At 41.0% G+C, this 20,236-nt stretch overlaps 1 protein-coding gene across 2 annotated transcripts; it reads left to right on the forward strand.

Annotated features, from left to right (window-relative positions):
• Positions 1–4,743: 4,743 nt before the first annotated feature.
• Positions 4,744–19,615, forward strand: RB195_011143 (uncharacterized protein; the record flags this gene model as incomplete). Of its 2 annotated transcripts, XM_064192442.1 has the most annotated exons (12): positions 4,744–4,926; positions 10,556–10,680; positions 11,591–11,717; positions 11,782–11,837; positions 12,388–12,481; positions 12,754–12,849; positions 12,964–13,043; positions 13,915–13,981; positions 14,070–14,207; positions 14,448–14,572; positions 19,269–19,332; positions 19,475–19,615. In XM_064192442.1, 12 exons carry the CDS (start codon positions 4,744–4,746, stop codon positions 19,613–19,615), a joined length of 1,296 nt encoding a protein of 431 aa, XP_064050025.1. The 2 variants fall into 2 exon arrangements, with proteins under 2 accessions (XP_064050025.1, XP_013301343.2); XM_013445889.2 differs by lacking the exon at positions 4,744–4,926.
• Positions 19,616–20,236: the final 621 nt, after the last annotated feature.

Consider the following 20,236-nt stretch of genomic DNA (forward strand, 5'->3'; position numbering starts at 1 on the left):
CGTTTCGCGCTTCTCTTCCTGACGTTTGTTTTCGCTTGTCACTGCTCATATCATTGAGTCTCGATCGACTTGTTTTCGTGTTGGGCTGGAGCTTCTGTGGGAGCCTGAACATCACTTCGGTTCTCGACTGCAGCCACTGCCGCCGCCGCATCTCATCGAATCCAACTACTCGTAGTCGCCAACACCACCAACACTCGTCGAATTCTGCATTCGCGAAGCGCTTTCCGTGTTTAATCAGTCGAAAGTGAGAGCGCAGTTGTGCGTTGAGATGTCATTAGGTTCGAATTTCGCTTCGGTCGTCGCCGTCGTCGACGTCGTTGGCATCGATCGGCCCGCGGCGACGTATACACGTATTCATTCGCGATGCGGAGAGCGTGGTTTGGCGTGCAAGTCATGCGTGCATGAGTGTGTGTGTGTGCAGGGGATTGAACCCTCTGCGACTTCCGCACACCTCATCTCGGCACTGCGCCTCGCCCGCTTCGCGCTGCTCTCACCGTGTGCGCACGCCCGCGCTCGCGCGCTCGTTCTCTGGCCGCCCCTGCACTCGAGTTCTGATTAATCGTCTGCAACATTGCACTCGCCGTTGTCATGTCGCCCGATGAGTGACACGCTTTCAGCTGAACGACCACAATGCGACAATTCTATTATTCTCGAACTGAGAGGAAATCCTACATGAATCACTTGAAACAAACGCTTCTTCCTGCTAAACACTTTCATTCGAAGCTTCTTTCGAACATTCGGGATCGTCCTCCTAAGCGTCTCGCTCCTCGATTCTATTTATTTCTTCATTTAAAATAATATTGTAATGAATCTTCAAGTGCTCTCTTCTTGGAACTTGGCACTGCGAACTGAATTTATGTTTTCTTGTTGTGCCAACGAGGTTTTGATGAAACTTTGCTAGTGACCTGACGTCTCGATAACCTCGTATTTATCAGAGGGCCCGGAAGTGGTTAGGGATTTTTGATGCTATGCATCAAAATCAGACACAGCAAACTCCTCCTCTCTCCTTGCCAAACCTCGATGTCGTGCTAAGCACACCACAGAAGAACTCCAAGCAAGAAAACAAACTGTGCAGTCCCACCGACAGACGGGGCTGGTGAACCACCGCGTTCTTACAGATTGTCACCTCAGATTGATAGCTACGCACTGTGCAGTATCCTTAATGGCATCACCCCACGAATCTGGGATGGTACGAGTTTCAGCCGGGTAATGCCCATCGTAGATTGTGGGTAAGAGGATGATTCCGTTCATCTCTCCCTGTACCGTAGTGTAAACGGACCACCCCGGAACGCTGTTTCTTACGACGGCTTCTGTGGCAATGCGCAACCATTGCACCTCACCCCGCCTGCGGTTCGTCCGAATGGATTTTTTAAACACTGGTGTCTGGATACTGTCAAGGAACTGTTAACTCATAGAGAGTTATGAGGGTATGGTAATTGATAGGCACTGATTTCTGTTATTCATGGATGGATTCATGACGAAAATCATCAGAATGCTTCCAATGGTTTCCTAGCAGATTTTTCTTTCACGCGGGCACGCGGATATCGTACACTTCATTCCAAACTCACTTTCATCATATCGTAGTGATCCTTCCATGTATTTATGCAAATTTGAACTAGTTAGCTCATTGACTTTGCATAGTTTTCGATGCACTTATTCCTGAATCTTCTTCTTATCCTCCTCTAATTACAATCCTCGCTGAAATTCGAGATTCTCACGAAAATTTGTGGACTTTTAATTCGCCTAAGCTCAACTCCCTTTTCGCTTCGTTTTTTGCTTTTTCCGTTTTTTTTTTCTTGGAAATCTATTCAGTTAATGGCGAATTTCAAAACGGCCAAGAGCAACTTCTTTGCAGGATTTGGGCGCCAAACTTGTTGAGGGGTAATTGAAATTCAGTGAACTGTGATTGAAAACAACTAACTGAAAGGTAAAAGCTGAAATCTTCTATAATTTCCCTACATTTCGAAGAATCAGCTTAAATGGCAAGCAGATTTGATTGCTCACGTCGCTGCGATACGAATTTTACACGGTCATTTTATTATCTTCTTATCTTCTTATCAGGACTCTGTCGTTTCTTCACGTACGCAGGACGAAATTGTGTTTGCCGAGACAATTTACCCAGAACAGTTTTGTGTTTTAATGAACCAAGGAAAGAAAAAGGCGATCGTTCCCTGAAGTGATGGTACAAACTCAATCACGTCATTAGATATTAAATTTATGGATGTCCATGAAAGTTGGCTTAAAATGTCCACCCAGTGCACATGACATTCATGAGGATATCATCGAAACAATCTACTGATTTCTCAGTGCACGCATTTTTTGTGTCTCTGAAATTCAGTTCCGGTTTCCAGAAATACCTCTCAAGTCATATGTTGTTATGACATAAATTAGATTTCATTTCTATTCATATTTCCGTAAATGCACAAGGTCCGGGTCTTTGACCTGACCATTATTCCTTCCGGCGGTCACTCAAAGAAAGTATAAAGACTCACGAAAAAAAGCTCATAGAGCATCTTCCAAACCTTCTATAAATTTTGGTGCTAATTTGTTTGTGTAAATTAGCCGTCATCCTCTCTACATGACATTTTTTCTATCTGTAGTCCTATTTCCATCGTTGAAAGAATGAGCCACGCCTGGTTAGTGATTTAGCTAAGTTTCTCTCCTCTCACTTCTTTTCTCGCAAAAAAAAAATAACTTAAGCACTTTCTCCTAGACAAAGCTTAATAGTATGAAGAGAAATACTGCAACAATTTTTCATTCCTTGACTTTCCGCTGTTCTGCTTCCTCTTTTCTTTTATTTAAGCGTTAATATAGTTAAATAGAAGTGAGGGGAGTTTGGAAAAAGGCGGAACTTCTGCAAAGCAACGTTTCTATGTCACGTGAGTGCTTCAATAGAGAGTTTTATGTAGTTCGCTTTGTACTTTGCAGCTTTTTTCGTTGGCGGTCGTCCTTTTTTCTTGAGGATAAAGGAGAAAGTGGATGAAATGTCCGGTGTTAATCAATCCGCTAATCCGCTTGCGATGCGCCACCACGTTCACTTCAATTCAGAATTGTCTGGGGTTTTCGAACCTGCAACTAGCCTATGCGATGACTTGTGGGGCTCATCCGATGTACCAAGTCAGTGTTTTTGTCCTCCCAGATAAGTCTGGTACCAATTTATCGACCCCGGAGGAATGAAAGGCTTTGTGAGCACTAGGGCGGATTCGAACCTCTGATAGATCGTGCAGACGGCAAAACCTCTTACCAACTGCGCTACGCCCTCCCATTTTTTCCTCTTTACATGATTTATGTGAAGGAATTTTCAGTTCCACCAAGAATTCCATGTATGGAGGCATCGTTTCCGTTTTTTTTTTAGCATAACTTTCAATACATTTAAGTACCGTTACCATGTATGTAGACACTGCGACCAATCACCATCTGTTCCAAACTCATTGCTACCTACTTCTCTGGATTTTGAACCACATTGTTATATTTGAGGATAACTATGTAGACGTACAGTACACCGGCTATTCCAATGCATTATATTTGTTCATCAATCCACCTGTATACTTCGACGAGTACACGAGAAAAGGTTGTAAAAGTTGTCGTGAAGTTTTGGACGCGACTTTTCGATTATGAAGACGAATGTTCGTGAATGCGAAATTCTGCGATATTCCGAATCCAATCACATATTATTATGGCCAATCCACCAGCAAAACATCGGTTTCCGTAAACAGCTAATTTTTGGAAGGTGCTCACAAAACATTCGAAAGGATACTGTATATGGTTATTTTGGAAAAAAAAAACCCACAATGTTTTGTAGGCGGTTCTCGTGTGCAGGAAAATATGTATGCCTTCTTCCTTATCTATCAAAATCATTAGTTAAATGTTTACGTATTTCCTCCGCGAATTACTTTTCAGAAGACAAACAATCCCCTGCTTACTCTGATTTCTGTTCATAGAGATAAAAGTCTTTATTTTCCATGGGGCTACAAAATGAATCCTGAATCCTTCCTCACTAATGAAAGGAGCATAGGATCGTGGATTTTCGCTACAGTAGCACAACAGTAGTATCCAGCTAGATGTTAACATATGAATAGTTCATCTTTTCATTACTTCAAACCATTCAAATCCAGAACACATTTTTCGATAAACAGGGTAAACAGAATTCTCAGTTTACTCGATGAAGCAATTCATCGCACAAGTACGACGGAAGAAGTGATTGTGAAGTGGAATGAAGAAAGTGAAGTACGTTACTCGTTTAAAATGGATTCTTTAAAAAATGCAAAAAAATCTATGTAAAATTTTCTCTCTCGGATGTTAAAAAATTGCTTTGTTGGGTAGCTTAACAACTAATTCGTTCCTTTCGTTTTCGTTTCGTCAGCAGTATTGGCACAAACAGTTGCTTCAGATCGGGCAGATATGTAGCAGTTTATGACTCCTGGATTCATAGGGGTGCTTCTTGTTTTCGTTGTCATCCTTGAAAATTGTGTCCTGAATCCTTCCTTACTAATGGAAGGAGCATAGGATCGTGGATTTTCGCAAAGGCCAGCTTCAATTACATTCCCAAGGGCCAATATAAAAATACCTTTGCCAGCCGTTATTCCTGGTTATTTCTTTAGGAATTTCGATAAGAGTCGTCTCACTGCTGACTCATCTGTCATGTTTTCAAAGAACGCTAAGCTTGAAAATGTTATATGGTTGTACTTCTCTCCTTCCTGTATTTTCCATTACTGTCATTTCGTTTCTTTTTTCCTGTAAGGAATGCAATTTGATGGCTGTAGTGTGGGAAAATCACAAAGCAAACTGAACATGCCTTATGCAAACGATAGGGCATCGCCTTTCGATGTCGTTTCGCTAGTGTACAGAAAGATGTCGTCGTCCCGATGGTATTCGCGAATGTTCTCCCGAAAACCCGCTTCTAGCACCAAACAATCTGGATCAGTTGTAAGTCGTTGCCTTTACCATTTTTTCGAAGAGCGGTCAAGTTTGAAAGGAGAGGAGAATGCTAGGAAAATCCCGTGAGGCTACGAAATGTTGGCTTCTAGTTCTGAAAATATGGAAAAGCGCTAGGTTGCAAGAAACCGGTCCTAATTTTGCCACATTACTTTTTCTCTTGTTTGCTCGCTTTTGATATGAGTAGATAAACAAATAAATAATAATTATTATTTCTGCAACATTGGAATTGATGGTTAGAATCGTCTAAGTTGATCGATTGTATGCATAATCATGTTGTCCAGAATCCAGCATTGCAATCAAACAAAAGAATAATATGGTAGAAACTGTGACGTAGAGCGCTGATCACTGAAATTTGTCCTTGTGAATTCATAAATAGAATTCGTAGTTGTGTAATGTAGTGTTAAGTTTACGGTATTAATACCGAATAAAATAGCTACTATATGGATCGAGTACTTCTTGGAACAAGAGATCTTCTACCCTTACTACACATACGAAATTTTGTTGAAGTAAAAGAAATCCGGCGATTTGCGCAAAAAATCTCCTCTTGCTGTCTCACCACCACCATCTTCACCTGAAGTGAAGTGAATTCTTTACCAAAAAAAAGCAAAATACACCTGTTTCCGTGTTACATTTATATATGTTCTTGTTAGTCTCTTTACTAGCCTTTGAGGTGCTGGAAAACCATCACTACAACACGATTGTAAGGAACGTTGTGATCCCTTCCGGATGAGGGTGTAAAGACACTAACCATTCGGTAGTCGTTTGCTTTGAACTCAACTTAGAGCTGAGCTCAAAGCATATTTTGCAAGTTCCCTGTAAACCTTTGTGAATAATCTTAACATCGTGTCAAGACGACCTGAACTCTGGTACCACTACTGTTGTATGTGCAAGCGGCTCGGTGGAATCAGTGGTTGCGATCGAGGTGGGACCTTTGCTCTGCAGCTCGGGCGCAGCTAACGTTGTCATCGTTGAGGCCACCGCGGCCGTTTATGGAACTGCAACACGAAGCAATTTCTAAACAATATCGTAAGCGCCCACATGATATCTTGTCATAAATTGAAGAGATTTCTCTGCAATTTGCGTCCGTTCCAAGTCTACTGAGCCCGCTAACCGCGACACGTCCGCCGCAACGCATTGTACGTTCACTCTCCGTGTGTCAACAGTATACGTGAGGGAACAATAACGAGTAGAATTTTCTTATTTCTCTTCATTGCTCCTAAATGTTTATTTTATCGAGGTGCTTGGATCGGTTACAGTTATTTGCTTGGTTTCTGAGATAAATTGGAACTTGTTGCGTCAGTAAAATTTTCAACATAAGATCTTTTCCTTCCTTTTCCTAATTCCTTAGAAAGGTGATTTGTTTCGGCTAGATGGTTCCATGGCAGCTGACCACGGGTGACTAATTTGAAGCAGCCACGAGCGTTTGCTAACTTGCTCATTGCTAGTTCTTCGAGAAAAAAGAAGATGAGTTTGATGCTTGTTTTCTGAGTCACTTGATCCGATTGTTGGATGACGCAGCTTTTATGCCAATAGGCATAGCAGATTCCGTGCTGCTTCTTCTTCTTTCTAATGAATACACGGATTTGAGGATTGATTTTCAATTTTTCATTAACAAGAATGCCACTAGAACATGCATATCTTATGAATTAACTATTTAAAGTCCAATTTTAACACAACTGATTTTCTTCGAGTGGAAAGAAGATTCCAACATAATTAGGACAATTTAGCTCATGCACGGGATAAGTCTTTATTTCTTTCACACAATTGATAGCGCTGCAAAACTATAGTCCGCCACATATTTGTTGTTAATCACATATTGCGACATAAAGAATGAAAAAGATGAGGCGTCTGGCTTCAGCCAATCGGTTTGCGATCGGCGAGAATCGTTTAAGGGCAGTGTATCACGAAACGGACGTTGTGTGGAAATCTGAAGGGGAATGTAGAGTCCAGAGTGTGGGTGCGCACGAATATGAGCGTGGTCTCGCTTTATTTTTCCCAATCGTAATGAACAACGGCGTGGGAACCGCATTAGCTCCTACGAAGTACGTTAGAACGCGCCATCCTTTTACACAGATCGGGTCCCTCAGCAGCGCAGTTATTGGTTTTACTCGAATAGCCTGGTGAGGAAACCTCATTGATCCTCGACCGCTTGCTCGTGGATGCGGCTCAGTTCGGAATCGTTTGAGGTTTATGAGTACGTATGCAGCCTCTACAATGATCCGCTGGACTGCCGGATATGTCCAAATCTTTGATTTATGCTCTCAGGATCTCTGATATCAAGCCACCGAGCCCGGAGTGATGAAAGGCTTGATTGGCACTAGAGCTGATCTGAGCCATCCACCATGTAGTCGCAGCCGAAGCTCTTACCAGCTGCGCCACATCCGCCCTGTGCTACACAGCTGTTTTAATCGATAAGACCACCCAGAGGTGCAGTCCGCTAATAGCGAAGTCCCTGAGTACATGCGCACTCGATGACGGCATTGTGGCAGTGAAAGGAACAAAAACCTAGAACGGGGCGTGAAGAGTTTTCTTCTGGATTTTTTTAGAAGAATTTACATCCTATTTTTCTTCTCTAATTAACCGCATAGGTGTCATCTTGTTATCCCATTTTCGATCTTTTCCAAATTCACAATCTTTCATAAATTCTAGTGTTGTAACCTAATCTTTTGACTAAAGCTCGACTCATCGGTGACTCATCGCACAATTTTCAGCGGTTATTTTTCGTCATTCCTTTCTTCAGAAGTTTTTTTTTTGCAGTCAGTGGGTTGATTCGAGTCATATTACAACATGAACCAGGAAAAACATTTTGATTGTCACGCCAGATACGCGCCGTGGTCAATTGGCTGAAGAGTGTTTCGTTATAAATATCCAGCTAGACTGCAAAATATTGCTTTATTTCGCCTTTATGCGTTCCTGTGTGAGCTCATGAGCTAAGGATCCCCGCTACCGCCACCCATCTCTGCGGTTCGCCATGGTCCCTACCTCGATTCCTCGTCTCCACCGCTTCGAGCGCAGCCGTTTACGCAACTGTTCGTGCTTCATATCGTTTTCACCCGACTATAATTAGGACTCTTGAAGGAGTGGATTTGTTGTAGTCGCGCTTTTTTTTATTTTAGCGGTTGATGGAATCAGAGCATTACTTCTCATCTCTCGCATTCTCCACTCCAGGGTCACATTCTCAGTTTTGTATCAGCTCTTTTGTCTGTTTCTTTTGTAGTTCTTCATAATATTTTTATAATAATGTATGGATGGGTGAATAATTATAGTCGGGTCAAATCGATTCGACCCCTGGTGCAGTTGCGTAAGCGGCTGTGCTTGAAGCGGCGTGGTAGTGCTAGTGGTTGCCATCAAGGTGGGACCCTCACTCATTTCTGCAGTGCGACTCGCTAGTACGCAACTGCCACGAGCTTCATGTCGTTTTCACCCGACTATACGTATTGTTTCCACATGCTTAAATGAATCAATCCGTGGGTGATATTCTCGTCATTATGTTTAGAAGAGCCAGCGTCCATTCACACGAGATCCGGAAACCTTTCAGCATTCCGAGCACTCTCCGAAAACAATTTCCTCTCTTGTGTCCGTTTTTATGCGTTCGGTTTGCTTCCGAAATGAAACATTGGCGGACGGCAGCCATTATTTCTGACATTTCTCTTTAGTCGAACGTGTTTCGATCAGTGACAAAGATGAAAAACAAGCGACGCGGACGTCAGTTCCCCTTCCGTTGACGATTTCGTCTGGCGCAATGCCAGCGCATGACTTACCGCACGAACCAGATTGTCCTGGGACGGACCGCACGCACAGACCCGCCGAAGGACTTAGCTGTTACGTTGTGTCAGCCAGCCCAGTGCTTCGGGGGAAAATCTAGTTGGGGGGAGGGGGTACCCAACCGCGCTCTTATTTCTGGACGCTCTATCTCACTTTTTTCTCTTAGTAACTTTAGCCTACATGTCATAGATCCTCTAAGACTGATGCTTAGGTCTCAGGACCCCCAAATGACTCAGTTATTTACTTCCAGAAATAAGAGCGAGTGCCTCTCCTCAATACCCGTTCTTCGTTGTGGCGATGCTCTAATAGTTGAGAAGTTAGTTGGTATAATTGATGTAAAAGTAGATAGTAGACATAAATGCACTTTTTTTCCTGAAAAGACCTTCGAGAATTCGAAAAGGCGTCGCTGGACTACCCCAGACATTCTCGCTTTTTGTGCGATAAAATCCGAGCCCGTTAGAACTTGCGCCACTCTATTCAGGATGCGACCATACTTTTCACGCCGCTGCCCATTGTGATTCTGATCTGTCTACTGTAAATGTGGGACCCTCGTCCTATTTCGCTTCTCGAACTAAAAGCTCGCCACTGGCTGCGCTACAGTGAAATGCTCGCAGTCACCAATACAAGCGATTGAAAACCGTCCCTGTACGTAGTCATGCACGCAATATTGCACCATAAATCAAGAAGGACAGGCCAGGCTCCAGATCCGCTCTCAGTCCCGAAGTCAGCTACCATCATGATATGTTCGTTTTATTGCTTTATAAACCTGTGCCACTTTGTACCTAAACGCAAAATCGAAATAGAAATTTTCTGTTTTGACTGTGGTTTTGCACTTGTCACAGAGACCCAAGACTTCTCTTGGCGATGACCTGGTATAGCAGGGTGGAAACGACGTAAAGCACGTACGCAATTGCGTACACGGCTTCTCTCGAGGCGCTTCCGTGCAGCGTAGCGGCTATGGGCGTGGTTAAACCCCCTCTGGCACCGCCCATCGCTCAAGTTTGCGACGGTCCCAACTCGGTCCCAACTGCTGCCTCCACCGCGTCGTTTCGAGCACGTACGCAAATGCACCGCAACTACACTCGTGATCCATGTCGTTTTGACCCGACTGTAAATGTGTGTCGGAACTGAAAAATTTTGAAAATGGACCTTTTTCTGCAAGTATATATTATTATATCATATATATTAAGATTACATTACATATTATATTAGGATATTACAGCATATTATAACACCGTTTCGCTAGTTTGCAATGCTGCCCCATTTTCGAAAGCTGCGACATTGATCTTCGCATTTCACTGGTTTCTCTGTCATGTCGGCTTATCTTTGTTTTGGTTGTTTGCTGCCGTTTATTTATGTATATGTTATTTGTTTATATTGTTACTTTATTTATTTATTTGAAAATTGCGCGGGGTTATTCCTTGCTTATTCCTTTTTGAAGTCCCCTATAGCTACATCTTTTTTTGGATTTTAATTGTTGCACAGTTCAAGTTAGAATTTCACAGGCTATTTGTGAGACTTATTCTTACTCACTTACTCGTTCCGATTAAGAAAGATTAACGTGACAAATACCGCTGATTTCGTTTGTAAAACGAACGATTCGTGGTCGTATCGATCGGCACTGTTTGATTGTCATCCTCGATACTGTTAGCCGAACTTTCATTTGCTTTACTTTTTTTCTGGACATGAACTGGGAGAAAGCCTCTTTCCCGTATGCACTCCAGCAGTTTTGCTTTTAATTTTACTTTCTTTTACTTTTTACTTCTTAGGTTACTCTATTACCATTTTTGGGCGAATAAGTTGTCGTTTTTTTATTGTTTTTCAGTATTTTTACGTTATGGTAAGATTTCAGATGACCGAGGAAGAATCGGCGTCAACGCGAAACAATGTGGAGGAGGTGCATGGTCAGTTGTTCGAAGTCGGACCTCGCTACGTGAACCTCTCCTATATTGGTGAAGGAGCGTACGGCATGGTTGCGTAAGTCATACTTTCTTCTTGTTTTTCTCTTCTCCTTCTTCCTCTTGTTTTCTTTTTCCTTCCACTGTTGAAGGTTTTATTGGAGATATATTGAAGCGAAGGAATTTACTGGCTTTTTTAAGATTATTGGTGGATGTGTTGGTAGGTACCCTTAGTGGGTGGTTCAGTAGGTCCATAAGCTTTACTAACATAAAGAGAGCGAAGCTAACAGCCAAAAGCAGTAATCATCCTTATGGGATTTCATCTTGAAGGGACATTGGCTGATCATTTGTGGTGTGTTTACTAGGTGCGAGGAAAGAGTATGCAGAGGAATCGCCTTTTGCACTTTGCATGACCTCAATTCAAAAGCCAGGGTAGGAGACGGGATTTAAATGGTTTATTTTTTGTTTTACCTCGTACTGGTTAGCAAATCCACAGAAACTCTATTTGATGCTTCTAAGTAAGGCTCAGTTACTTATCATTGGTAAGGTTTGCCAACATTTATTTGTGATTCTCTTAATTTGAATGGGAAACTGTTTTGCAAAAGAAGAGCTTGCGGCAATGTTTTCTTTCGTGGATACGTTCTTGATAATGTCTATCTTTAATAGACTTTAGTCTTATTCTGGCTTTGTTAAACGCTTCCTTATTCGTTCTTTTCGATCGAGGTATTGTAGGAGCGATCCCAATTGTCACTTGTTTATATTACTGCTTTGCTCTTTTGGCTTCTACCCTATCTAGGATTTTCTCTTGCTGTACTACATATGGAACAAATTTTGAGGTTTTCAAGGCATATTAAGCTACAAACTCTTTCATAACACCGGCCACATCCTTCTTTTTTTCTTGGGTTACTCTGTTCAATATTCCTACTGCTGAAAGAATGAATTTCTAGCATATTCGATGATTTATTAGCAGTTGCTAATGTTTTTTTTAGTTCTGCTTTGGATACTGTCACACGTGAAAGAGTAGCAATTAAGAAAATATCACCGTTTGAGCATCAGACATTCTGTCAGCGAACACTGCGGGAGATCAAGATTCTGACACGGTTCAAACATGAGAATGTGAGTGACATAACAGTTGAAGTCATTTTCGTCTCGAGTTTCATTATTTCTACTATAATTCCAGATAATCAACATACAAGAAATTATTCGTTCTGAATCAGTGGAACAAATGAAAGACATGTGAGTAAATTGCCCCATTCTTATTTCGTCTTCTTCTTCCGCATGTAGCAACATACTATGTCATACTGGTGCCATGTTTTACATGAACCATGAATTTTGTTCAGTTTACATTCTCAAATTTCTCGCTGACATTTGCAAGGCACTCTTTTGTCCCTCTGGTTTTATTCTTAGAAAACTAGAGATTTGCTCTTCGACAACGTTTGTTGAGTATGGAGCTGAACCGCAGAACATAATCGGTACATCCGTACATTATCCTTATATCATCGCAACTCACAACGACAGTTTCAAGACGATGTCGTTTTTGTTGTATTTTAAACAATGTTTAAAGAGTCTATCGCAGAAATCGTAATGTAAACCGTTTAAACGTCCAGAAATACTTAAAGGTTGGAATGGACTTGGCCTTGTAGCCATGTTAGCTGTAACTGACCATTGTTCGTCAAAAAGTTACTACATCAAACCTTGTATTGAATTTGCTATCACGACGTGAATTCCTACATACTTTTGTTTTGTTCTATTTCCTTTTACATACTTTGATTTTCTTGATGTTTAGTTACATCGTGCAGTGCTTAATGGAAACTGATTTGTACAAGCTGCTTAAAACACAGAAACTGTCGAACGATCATGTATGCTACTTCTTATATCAGGTTTGTTGAAAAGTTTTTATCAACACCTTAGAATTGAATGACACGTCAGTGCTTCTAGTACTAAAATGTAGTTTTTAATGGATATGCAGAACATCTGCACTTTCCCCATTAATCTCGTATAATTGATTATTGCAATTTGTTTACACGTAGGTAATAAGTGCATTTATGTTTTCTAATAGCTTTTGATGAGTGAAAACCAGTTACTAATTAGTGTAATCACTGGGTACTTGTACTCTTACTGCCTTTTATTTATTTATTCACTTATTTTGTAGATTCTCCGTGGTCTCAAATACATCCATTCTGCAAATGTTCTGCATCGTGATTTGAAGCCCTCAAACTTGTTGCTCAACACCACCTGTGATCTCAAGGTAGTCTCTTCCCCAACTTCTCTCATTTTTGCTTCTCTTCCACGTTTTTTTAAAATCAGTTCAAAACTTCTATCTGTTTTTTTTTCTTTTCATTGTAGAAACTAACATCTTCAGATCTGTGACTTTGGATTAGCGCGGGTGACAGATCCCCAAACTGATCATACCGGTTTTCTAACCGAATACGTCGCAACCCGGTGAGGTTTTTTGAAACGATCTGTGTTTTTCTTTCATAGCAAGTTGCTGTTATGCCAAATTTCTTGCTATACATGCTTCCTATCTGCAACACAAGATCCGTGAGTTTGGCGCATATTTTAAGTGAGATATGAGGGGAGAACTGTATTTTCTATTGTAACCTCTGAATACAAGCATTGTCTGTAGCGCTCGGAGAGATCTGAGGAATTTCCAACATCTACTTCCTTACTTTATGGTGGTCACTAGTGAAAAAGCTCAAACACTCATTAACTCGTGCACTTTTCTTCTGTCTTCTTCTTTTACATCCTTTGAATACTAATGGTTTCTTTTCATGAAGCTTCAAAAGATACGCTAAAGTACATTAGCTTTATTTGTTTTTAAAGCCGTGAAGCTTTTTCAAAGGCCGTGAAAAACTCGTTTATATAAAAACTCATTTATATAAAAGTTTTTCACGGCTCATTTATATAAATGAGTTTTCACGGCCTATCGTACAGCTATCCACAACTCATTCACCTTTCCACTTTCTTTTTACTAATTTCTTTTTCATTCAAATGTAAGAAATGAAATGAATCGGTATAGTTTCGTTTGCCGTTAAGATTTCAGAAACCCTAGGAAAATTTGAATGACAAATCAGAAAGAGAGAATTTGTTGAAGCAGTAATAAAAGTAGTAAGACAGTACTGGCAGACCTCGCCGCTCAAATCGTTTATCCCGAGTCACTTGCTGTAGAAACCGTAAAGATGTTGGTAGACAGATTTAGCTTCATCCGATAACAATTTAATGTATACAGTTTTTTTTTGAATTGCGGTAACAAAGGTCACTTAGTGATTTGCACGTACGCTTTCACTTCTTTCATGTAGAGTTTCATTTCTAGGTGGTATCGCGCACCGGAAATCATGCTGAATTCTAAAGGTTATACAAAATCCATAGATGTTTGGTCCGTGAGTACCCTTCATATTTTATTCTTTTCATAAGTTCTTATTCGTTCAGAGAAATAAGATACAAGAAATAGTTGAGGCGTAATTCCAGGTTGGCTGTATTCTGGCTGAAATGTTAAGCAACCGCCCGCTATTCCCTGGCAAGCACTACCTCGATCAGTTGAACCTCATTCTTGCAGTGGTGGGATCACCATCGCAGGAAGATCTGCAATGTATTATCAATGACAAGGTGTGTATGAATTTCATTATGACATTCTTCGAACTTCTAATTATCTAAATCTATCTGTAGGAGAAAAAAACCGACTTGTACGGTTTTGCTTCTAATTTTTTGTTTTTGAACGTTCTTCTGAGAAGTCTTATTGGTACTCACCAGATGGATGCTTAAGAATCAATAGCCTCGTGGTTTTTCTGCGTCGAGAAGTACTTATTTGATAAACTGTGGAGCTACTCTATTTAATCATCTCTTTAGGCTCGTTCCTATCTAATCTCGTTACCTCACAAGCCCAAACAACCTTGGTCTCGTCTCTATCCTGGAGCTGATCCGCGTGCACTGGACCTTCTCGAAAAGATGTTGACTTTTAACCCTAACAACAGGTTAGTTCCAATGAAAAGTTACTTTCGAGGGGAAATCTTTCTATTTTGCAGAAATTTATGATGAAAATATAGGATTCAAATTTTTTTGCAATGGCAGTTGCGGAGCAGTTGTAGCAATCGGAAATTTTATAATGCGTTCAGTCAATCTATCACCGTTTGGACTTGTAGCTCCAAAACGGAGAATAAAACCTGACTTTTCCTAATGTTAATTTGTATTAAGTTTCTTCGAAGCACCATTTCACCGCCATCGTTTTTGTCGGTCTTCTCGCATTTCGCCATACCCACATTTATTTATCTTTCTTTTCAAGTCTGCTCCTCTAAAGACGGCATCTATTGTTATATAACATTGTACTTTAATAATGAGGCTGAGTGTTTTTTGTCTCGGCTCCAAAGGTGTGTTTTTTTAGCAAATCAAAAATCTGTTACCTGCATCTGCAAGCAGCACTAACATTCGTCAACGTCTCAAACACTCTTTGGTTGATGAATTGTCCGAAGAGCCAGTTCGCAGAGACATTTTTTTTTAACGGGGAAAGCTTAGACTGTCCTTGCCTTCTCTTTTTCAAGAATTGCTTTGACGAAACCCAGACTGGTCGGTTTGTCAAAATGCGATTCTGTAAAGTGCTAATAGGATTTTGTCATGGTTTCTGTCATGTTGACTAGAATCGCCTCTTTGCAATGTAAGAACCCGATCTAAAAATTAGATTCATTTAAAAATAACGGCCGATCGTCAGCAGCGACTTCAAATAATTTTTTTCAAGCAAAACCTCATGAATCAAAATGAAAACAATCAGATTCAAAACACCTTTGTAAGCGTGAAATAAGTAGTTTTTTTTTCTAAACTTTGGCTGCATAAAATTAGGAATTTTGTTGAGCTGGTGTGCTTTCCGCGTACTTAGTTGGTTTCAAATAGTGAGCGACGGTCAAACGTTCAACATTAACTTTTTTTGGCGATTTCCCAGTTAATTATGAGCGGATTCTTTTCAATTAGATCTCCTATTAGCTCTTATAACTTTCCACCCTCTTATAACTTATAACTTTTCTCTTATAACTCTTATAACTTTCCTTAAGGACTAGTGTCAGTTACGCAGAACTTTTTGAACCAGCGGTGCGTTACGGTATATTCTGAAACGTTTTCATCACTTCACGTTATGATTAAATTTTGAGCTGAACCTGCGGGGGCATTGTGGGGGAACTCGAATTCATTAGGCAGGATCTGTTCGAGTTTGGCGCTTTGACTGCATTTATACGGATTGTTTCAAATTTAACAAAGTAAAGGCAGGTGTAGTGTAGCGGTTAGAGGTTCCGCCTCCTGCACAATCGATCGGAGGTTCGAATCCGCCGTAGTGCTCACCAAGCCTTTCATCCCTCCGGGGTCGATAAATTGGTACCAGACTTGACTCGGAGATAAAAACACTGACTTGACACATCGGCTAGCCACCGCAAGTCATTGTATAGGCCAGTTACACGTTCGTGAACCTCAAACGATTCTAAATTGAAGTGAACGTGGGGGCGCATCCCAAGCGGTTTGAATAACGTCAGAGATTTTATCCGCTTTTACTTTAACAAAGTAATGGATAAAGGATAAAGTGCACGGCACTGATCAATACTTACGGGGATACCCCTACGCGTTTGACTTCAGCTCAGACTTCGTTTGAAGTTTATGAACGCGCATGCAGCCTTACAACGACTTGCGGGTGCTAGCCGATGTGCCAAGTCAGTGTTTTTATTCTCCCAGACAACCTTGGCACCAGTTTATCGACCCCGGAAGGACGAAAGGCTTGGCGAGCACTAGGGCGGATTCGAACCTCCGATTGGTTGTAACCAGAGCGGAACCTCTTACCGACTGCGCTACACCGTCCCTAACAAAGTAAAGTACTACAAAATATGTTGCTATTTATCGATAGATACATCTATTTTTTGTTTTACTGCTATGAACACAACCGTAAGCAGTACAAAGACAACCTTATTTTTGCATTCACCTTAGATTACAACTACTCTTTCAAAAATAGCTGCTTATTTAATCTCCTAGTAATCTTCTTTGTAACAATGAATATTTTACCTAGTCTCCGCGTTTTTTTCTTTGCTCAGATGGAATTTCCGCCATTCGTGACCTCTTTTTTAACCTCACCGTGATACGTTATTAGTAAATTGTTTGGAAAGAAAAATGACCTCGATTTTCTTTAGTCTTTGTATTCTTTTCTTTCCCTCCAAGTTCCTCCTTTCCACTCACTTTTTCTGTGCAGAACAGTGTGAAAGCCATGAATCCTAAGCTTCAAAAAATCTGACATTATCGAAGTCTCCTTTTGAAGACAAATTAATTAGCAAGATCAAAACAATACCTCTTCCTCCAGTAATTTTGTGCTTTTCAAGTACGCTTAACCGCAATTATTTTCTTTTGGATGTAAATGACGCCATTTGCTTCCATTATCTCTTCTACAGTTCCGTAAAACTCTAAAGCTGCTGTTTTTTTGAGTAGCGCTCTTATCTTTTTTGTACCCATTTATCCTGTACCGGCTAAATTGACTTTCTTCAATGTTAACAGTAATTGGAGCTAAAGTCACTGTGCGTGGAAAAAAGTTAACTGATGTTCGTATCTTTCATTTGCTCTTTCACTTTTCATCCTAAGCATTTAGGCTTTGCTTAGGTCTCGCTCTTAGGCTCTCTCTCTCGCAATACACATCTGTATAATGTTTTTCGCATTTTCATACAAGTTTCATCATTTCGGCGCTGATTTGGTCCAGGAATAATGTGGAAGTAATACAGGTTTTGGACTTGAAATTTGTGATGCTGTAGTTATGGCTCTGCTCAGATTTGGTTCTCTCATTTAAAAGATGAATCTTTACGGCCAACTCATTTTTGCCAACAACCAACAAATTTGTTTACTTCTATAACGGTAAGGCACAGGATTTTGGAGTCAACGAACTCTCTGAAGTTATTTCCGCTTGCGAGTTTGCAAACAGTTCCTCGCGAAGTAACTTATCAAGATCCAGTTTGTTGGTGATGAACTCTGTCTACTCTTTTCAATAGAACTCATATCAATCGAAGATGCCACAGTTCCCGGTTTATTCTGTTATACAGTAACGTCTGTTTTGTTCTACAGTACTTATTTGCTCTAGGGATGTAATGATTCAGAAACTTGCAGTGGGATGATTCACGCTGTGGTCCACCCAGACAGTGGCAATGACGTTAATGTAATGATGTAATTTCGGTTTCGGAAAGTGCCCCAGTGCTTGATCTTTGCAGAGGCATCGAACAAAGCGCTTTCTATCGTCTTAACCACTGTATTTTTAAGTATAGACCAGGAAATTGTCGGAGAACGGATCGCTTCTATTGCGCTACAGAGCATAACTGCGGCTTTTTCGTTTCTTTCTCGCGTTTCTGTGGCATTTGCTTAACGAGTTTCCTTACTTCTCTCTCGACATGGTAAACGACCGTCGCGGGATCAAAATCAAGACTTTTTTGCAGGTTCTAATGCTGATATAAGTGCTAATTCAGGACTTCCACAAGCTTATTCTTTTTCTGCTCAACGAATTTTGTAGAATGAACATCTCTGTATTAATTAATTTTCCACTTTCTCCGGTTTTGTCATTCTGGCTATGCCCAAAGGGGAGCTCCAGGTGTACCTCATCCGAAATTAGATCCAAATATGTAAACACACACCAAAAATCCTGTTTTGGAATATTTATATACGGAATGTTGTGCTCCGGTCTACTATCAAACTCCGGTCACAAGACTCGGTGCTAGCGAAATCCGGAATTGCTTTAGCGTGTTTAACAGACGCGTCAGCCACAATGGCGGCACGCGTGTTGAACGCACGCACTTAATTCTGTTAGGATTTGAACCATCGACACTGTTTTCGTCGTCAGCGCGCACTGGCTTTACGCCACTGAGTGCGTATGGTGCACTGCCATAGTTCATCACTACTGTCGTCTGCACGTCGATCTTACGACATCTCTTAGGACCAACTAAGAATGCTATTATTCTGAGCTAATAATGTGGTGTAAAATTTGCCTTAGTGGACGAGGATTTGATTGATGGTCAACGCAGGTTATTGTATAGACCGCGTTTGTGTTCGTGAACTTCGAACGATTCAACCTCGAGAGTTGAGCTCCCAGACACACCCCAATTTCACTGATTAATGCCATTTACGCTATCCCTTGAAAACCTCTAGAGGGAACAAAATAAGTCTCAAGAAATCAATAAAATCAAGACGATGGTGACATGAGCTCCAAAATAATACACAACGCTTGATACGATGTGTAAAATTTTGGAGAGAGCTATCGTGTATGACGTTCCCTTGCAAGATTCTGCATAATTTTTACACCAACCTAGTCGTTTGATTATGTTTGATGTGGTACGATATGATGATTTATTTGTAAGTTATGAAGTTATGATTCAGATTTTTTCTTATCAATATCTTTTTTTTTACCAATTTTCAATGGTCAAGAATTTTCGTATCAATTTCAGTTTTATAGTGGTCCATAAGGTATTTGTTTGATGATTAGGTTCTGCTCCAGAGCCGAAATTTGTATGAAGTTGGCAAAGTCGTGGGAAAAAGGTTGCTCTTCGCATATGCTTCCGAGAAGAATCATACGTGAAAAACGGTCTCACATAATTACAAGAGCTAATTGGTTATCCGCACTCATTATCACATTGTGTTCCTTTGTTTGAATTGTCGACATCTTTTTTATTCCAGGATCAACATTGAGCAAGCCCTAGCTCATCCGTACCTGGAGCAGTACTATGATCCTAATGACGAGGTAACTTTTTCTACCGCATGGTTGCCCTTGATGCTCAGTCATGAGACTGCTGTATGGCGTTCTTGCCGCAGTGCCGGAACGCATGACTAAAAGCCCGGCGGCAAAGTGCAATAGTTTGGAATTCTAATGCTTTGGCTTGCAGCCCGTGTGCGAAGAGCCGTTCACCTACGAGATGGAGCTCGACGACTTGCCAAAGGAGAAGCTGAAAGAGCTGATCTGGCAAGAGGCTGAGCTGCATCATACGCGGATGCAAGAGGAGGCCGCTAGAGCTGCTGTACAGTAAGCTGCAACCGGACTACCGTATACTAACATTTGCCCACCTTAACTCGTAGCGATCAAACGCTCTTCCGTGGGCGTTTTCGCCGGTGATCTGCCACTCCAAATGATCAGTCCACACTTGTGATCTGCGCTCTTTGATGAGCATTCTATCCAGTGACAATCTTTCATCGTCGTCTTCTTCCTACCGCGTTGCGCGTTAGTGTGTAGAGTGCAGAGTTGACTTTTGTTCATATGACTCGGTTGTTTGCATTGCTCCGTTACATATCGACTCGTACATTTTGACGTTAGGTTGGTGCAGCGTCGTTGTATCTTCCATTCCACACCAGCACGTCCTTCAAATATTGTTTCTAACATCTTTCCCAAATCAGCTCTGTAACTATTTCTTGGCCTCACTTTCTGGAATCACAGAGATTTATTGTACATGATATTTTACCATGTTGTTTTATGATATCGTGCAGATGCGTATAAGGTGTATTTTTATGAAAATGTTCGTGTTCAGTGAATAGGAAATATCTGAAAGGAAGAGGTGTTGCATCGAAAATGTATGCAGCTCATGGTTTCCACCTACCTATTACTGCATTCAAAAGTACGGGAAAACTTGAGTTTTGATCATATTGGCGCACTT

This window comes from Necator americanus, chromosome III (genome assembly GCF_031761385.1).
Source record: "Necator americanus strain Aroian chromosome III, whole genome shotgun sequence".
Taxonomy (NCBI): domain Eukaryota; kingdom Metazoa; phylum Nematoda; class Chromadorea; order Rhabditida; family Ancylostomatidae; genus Necator; species Necator americanus.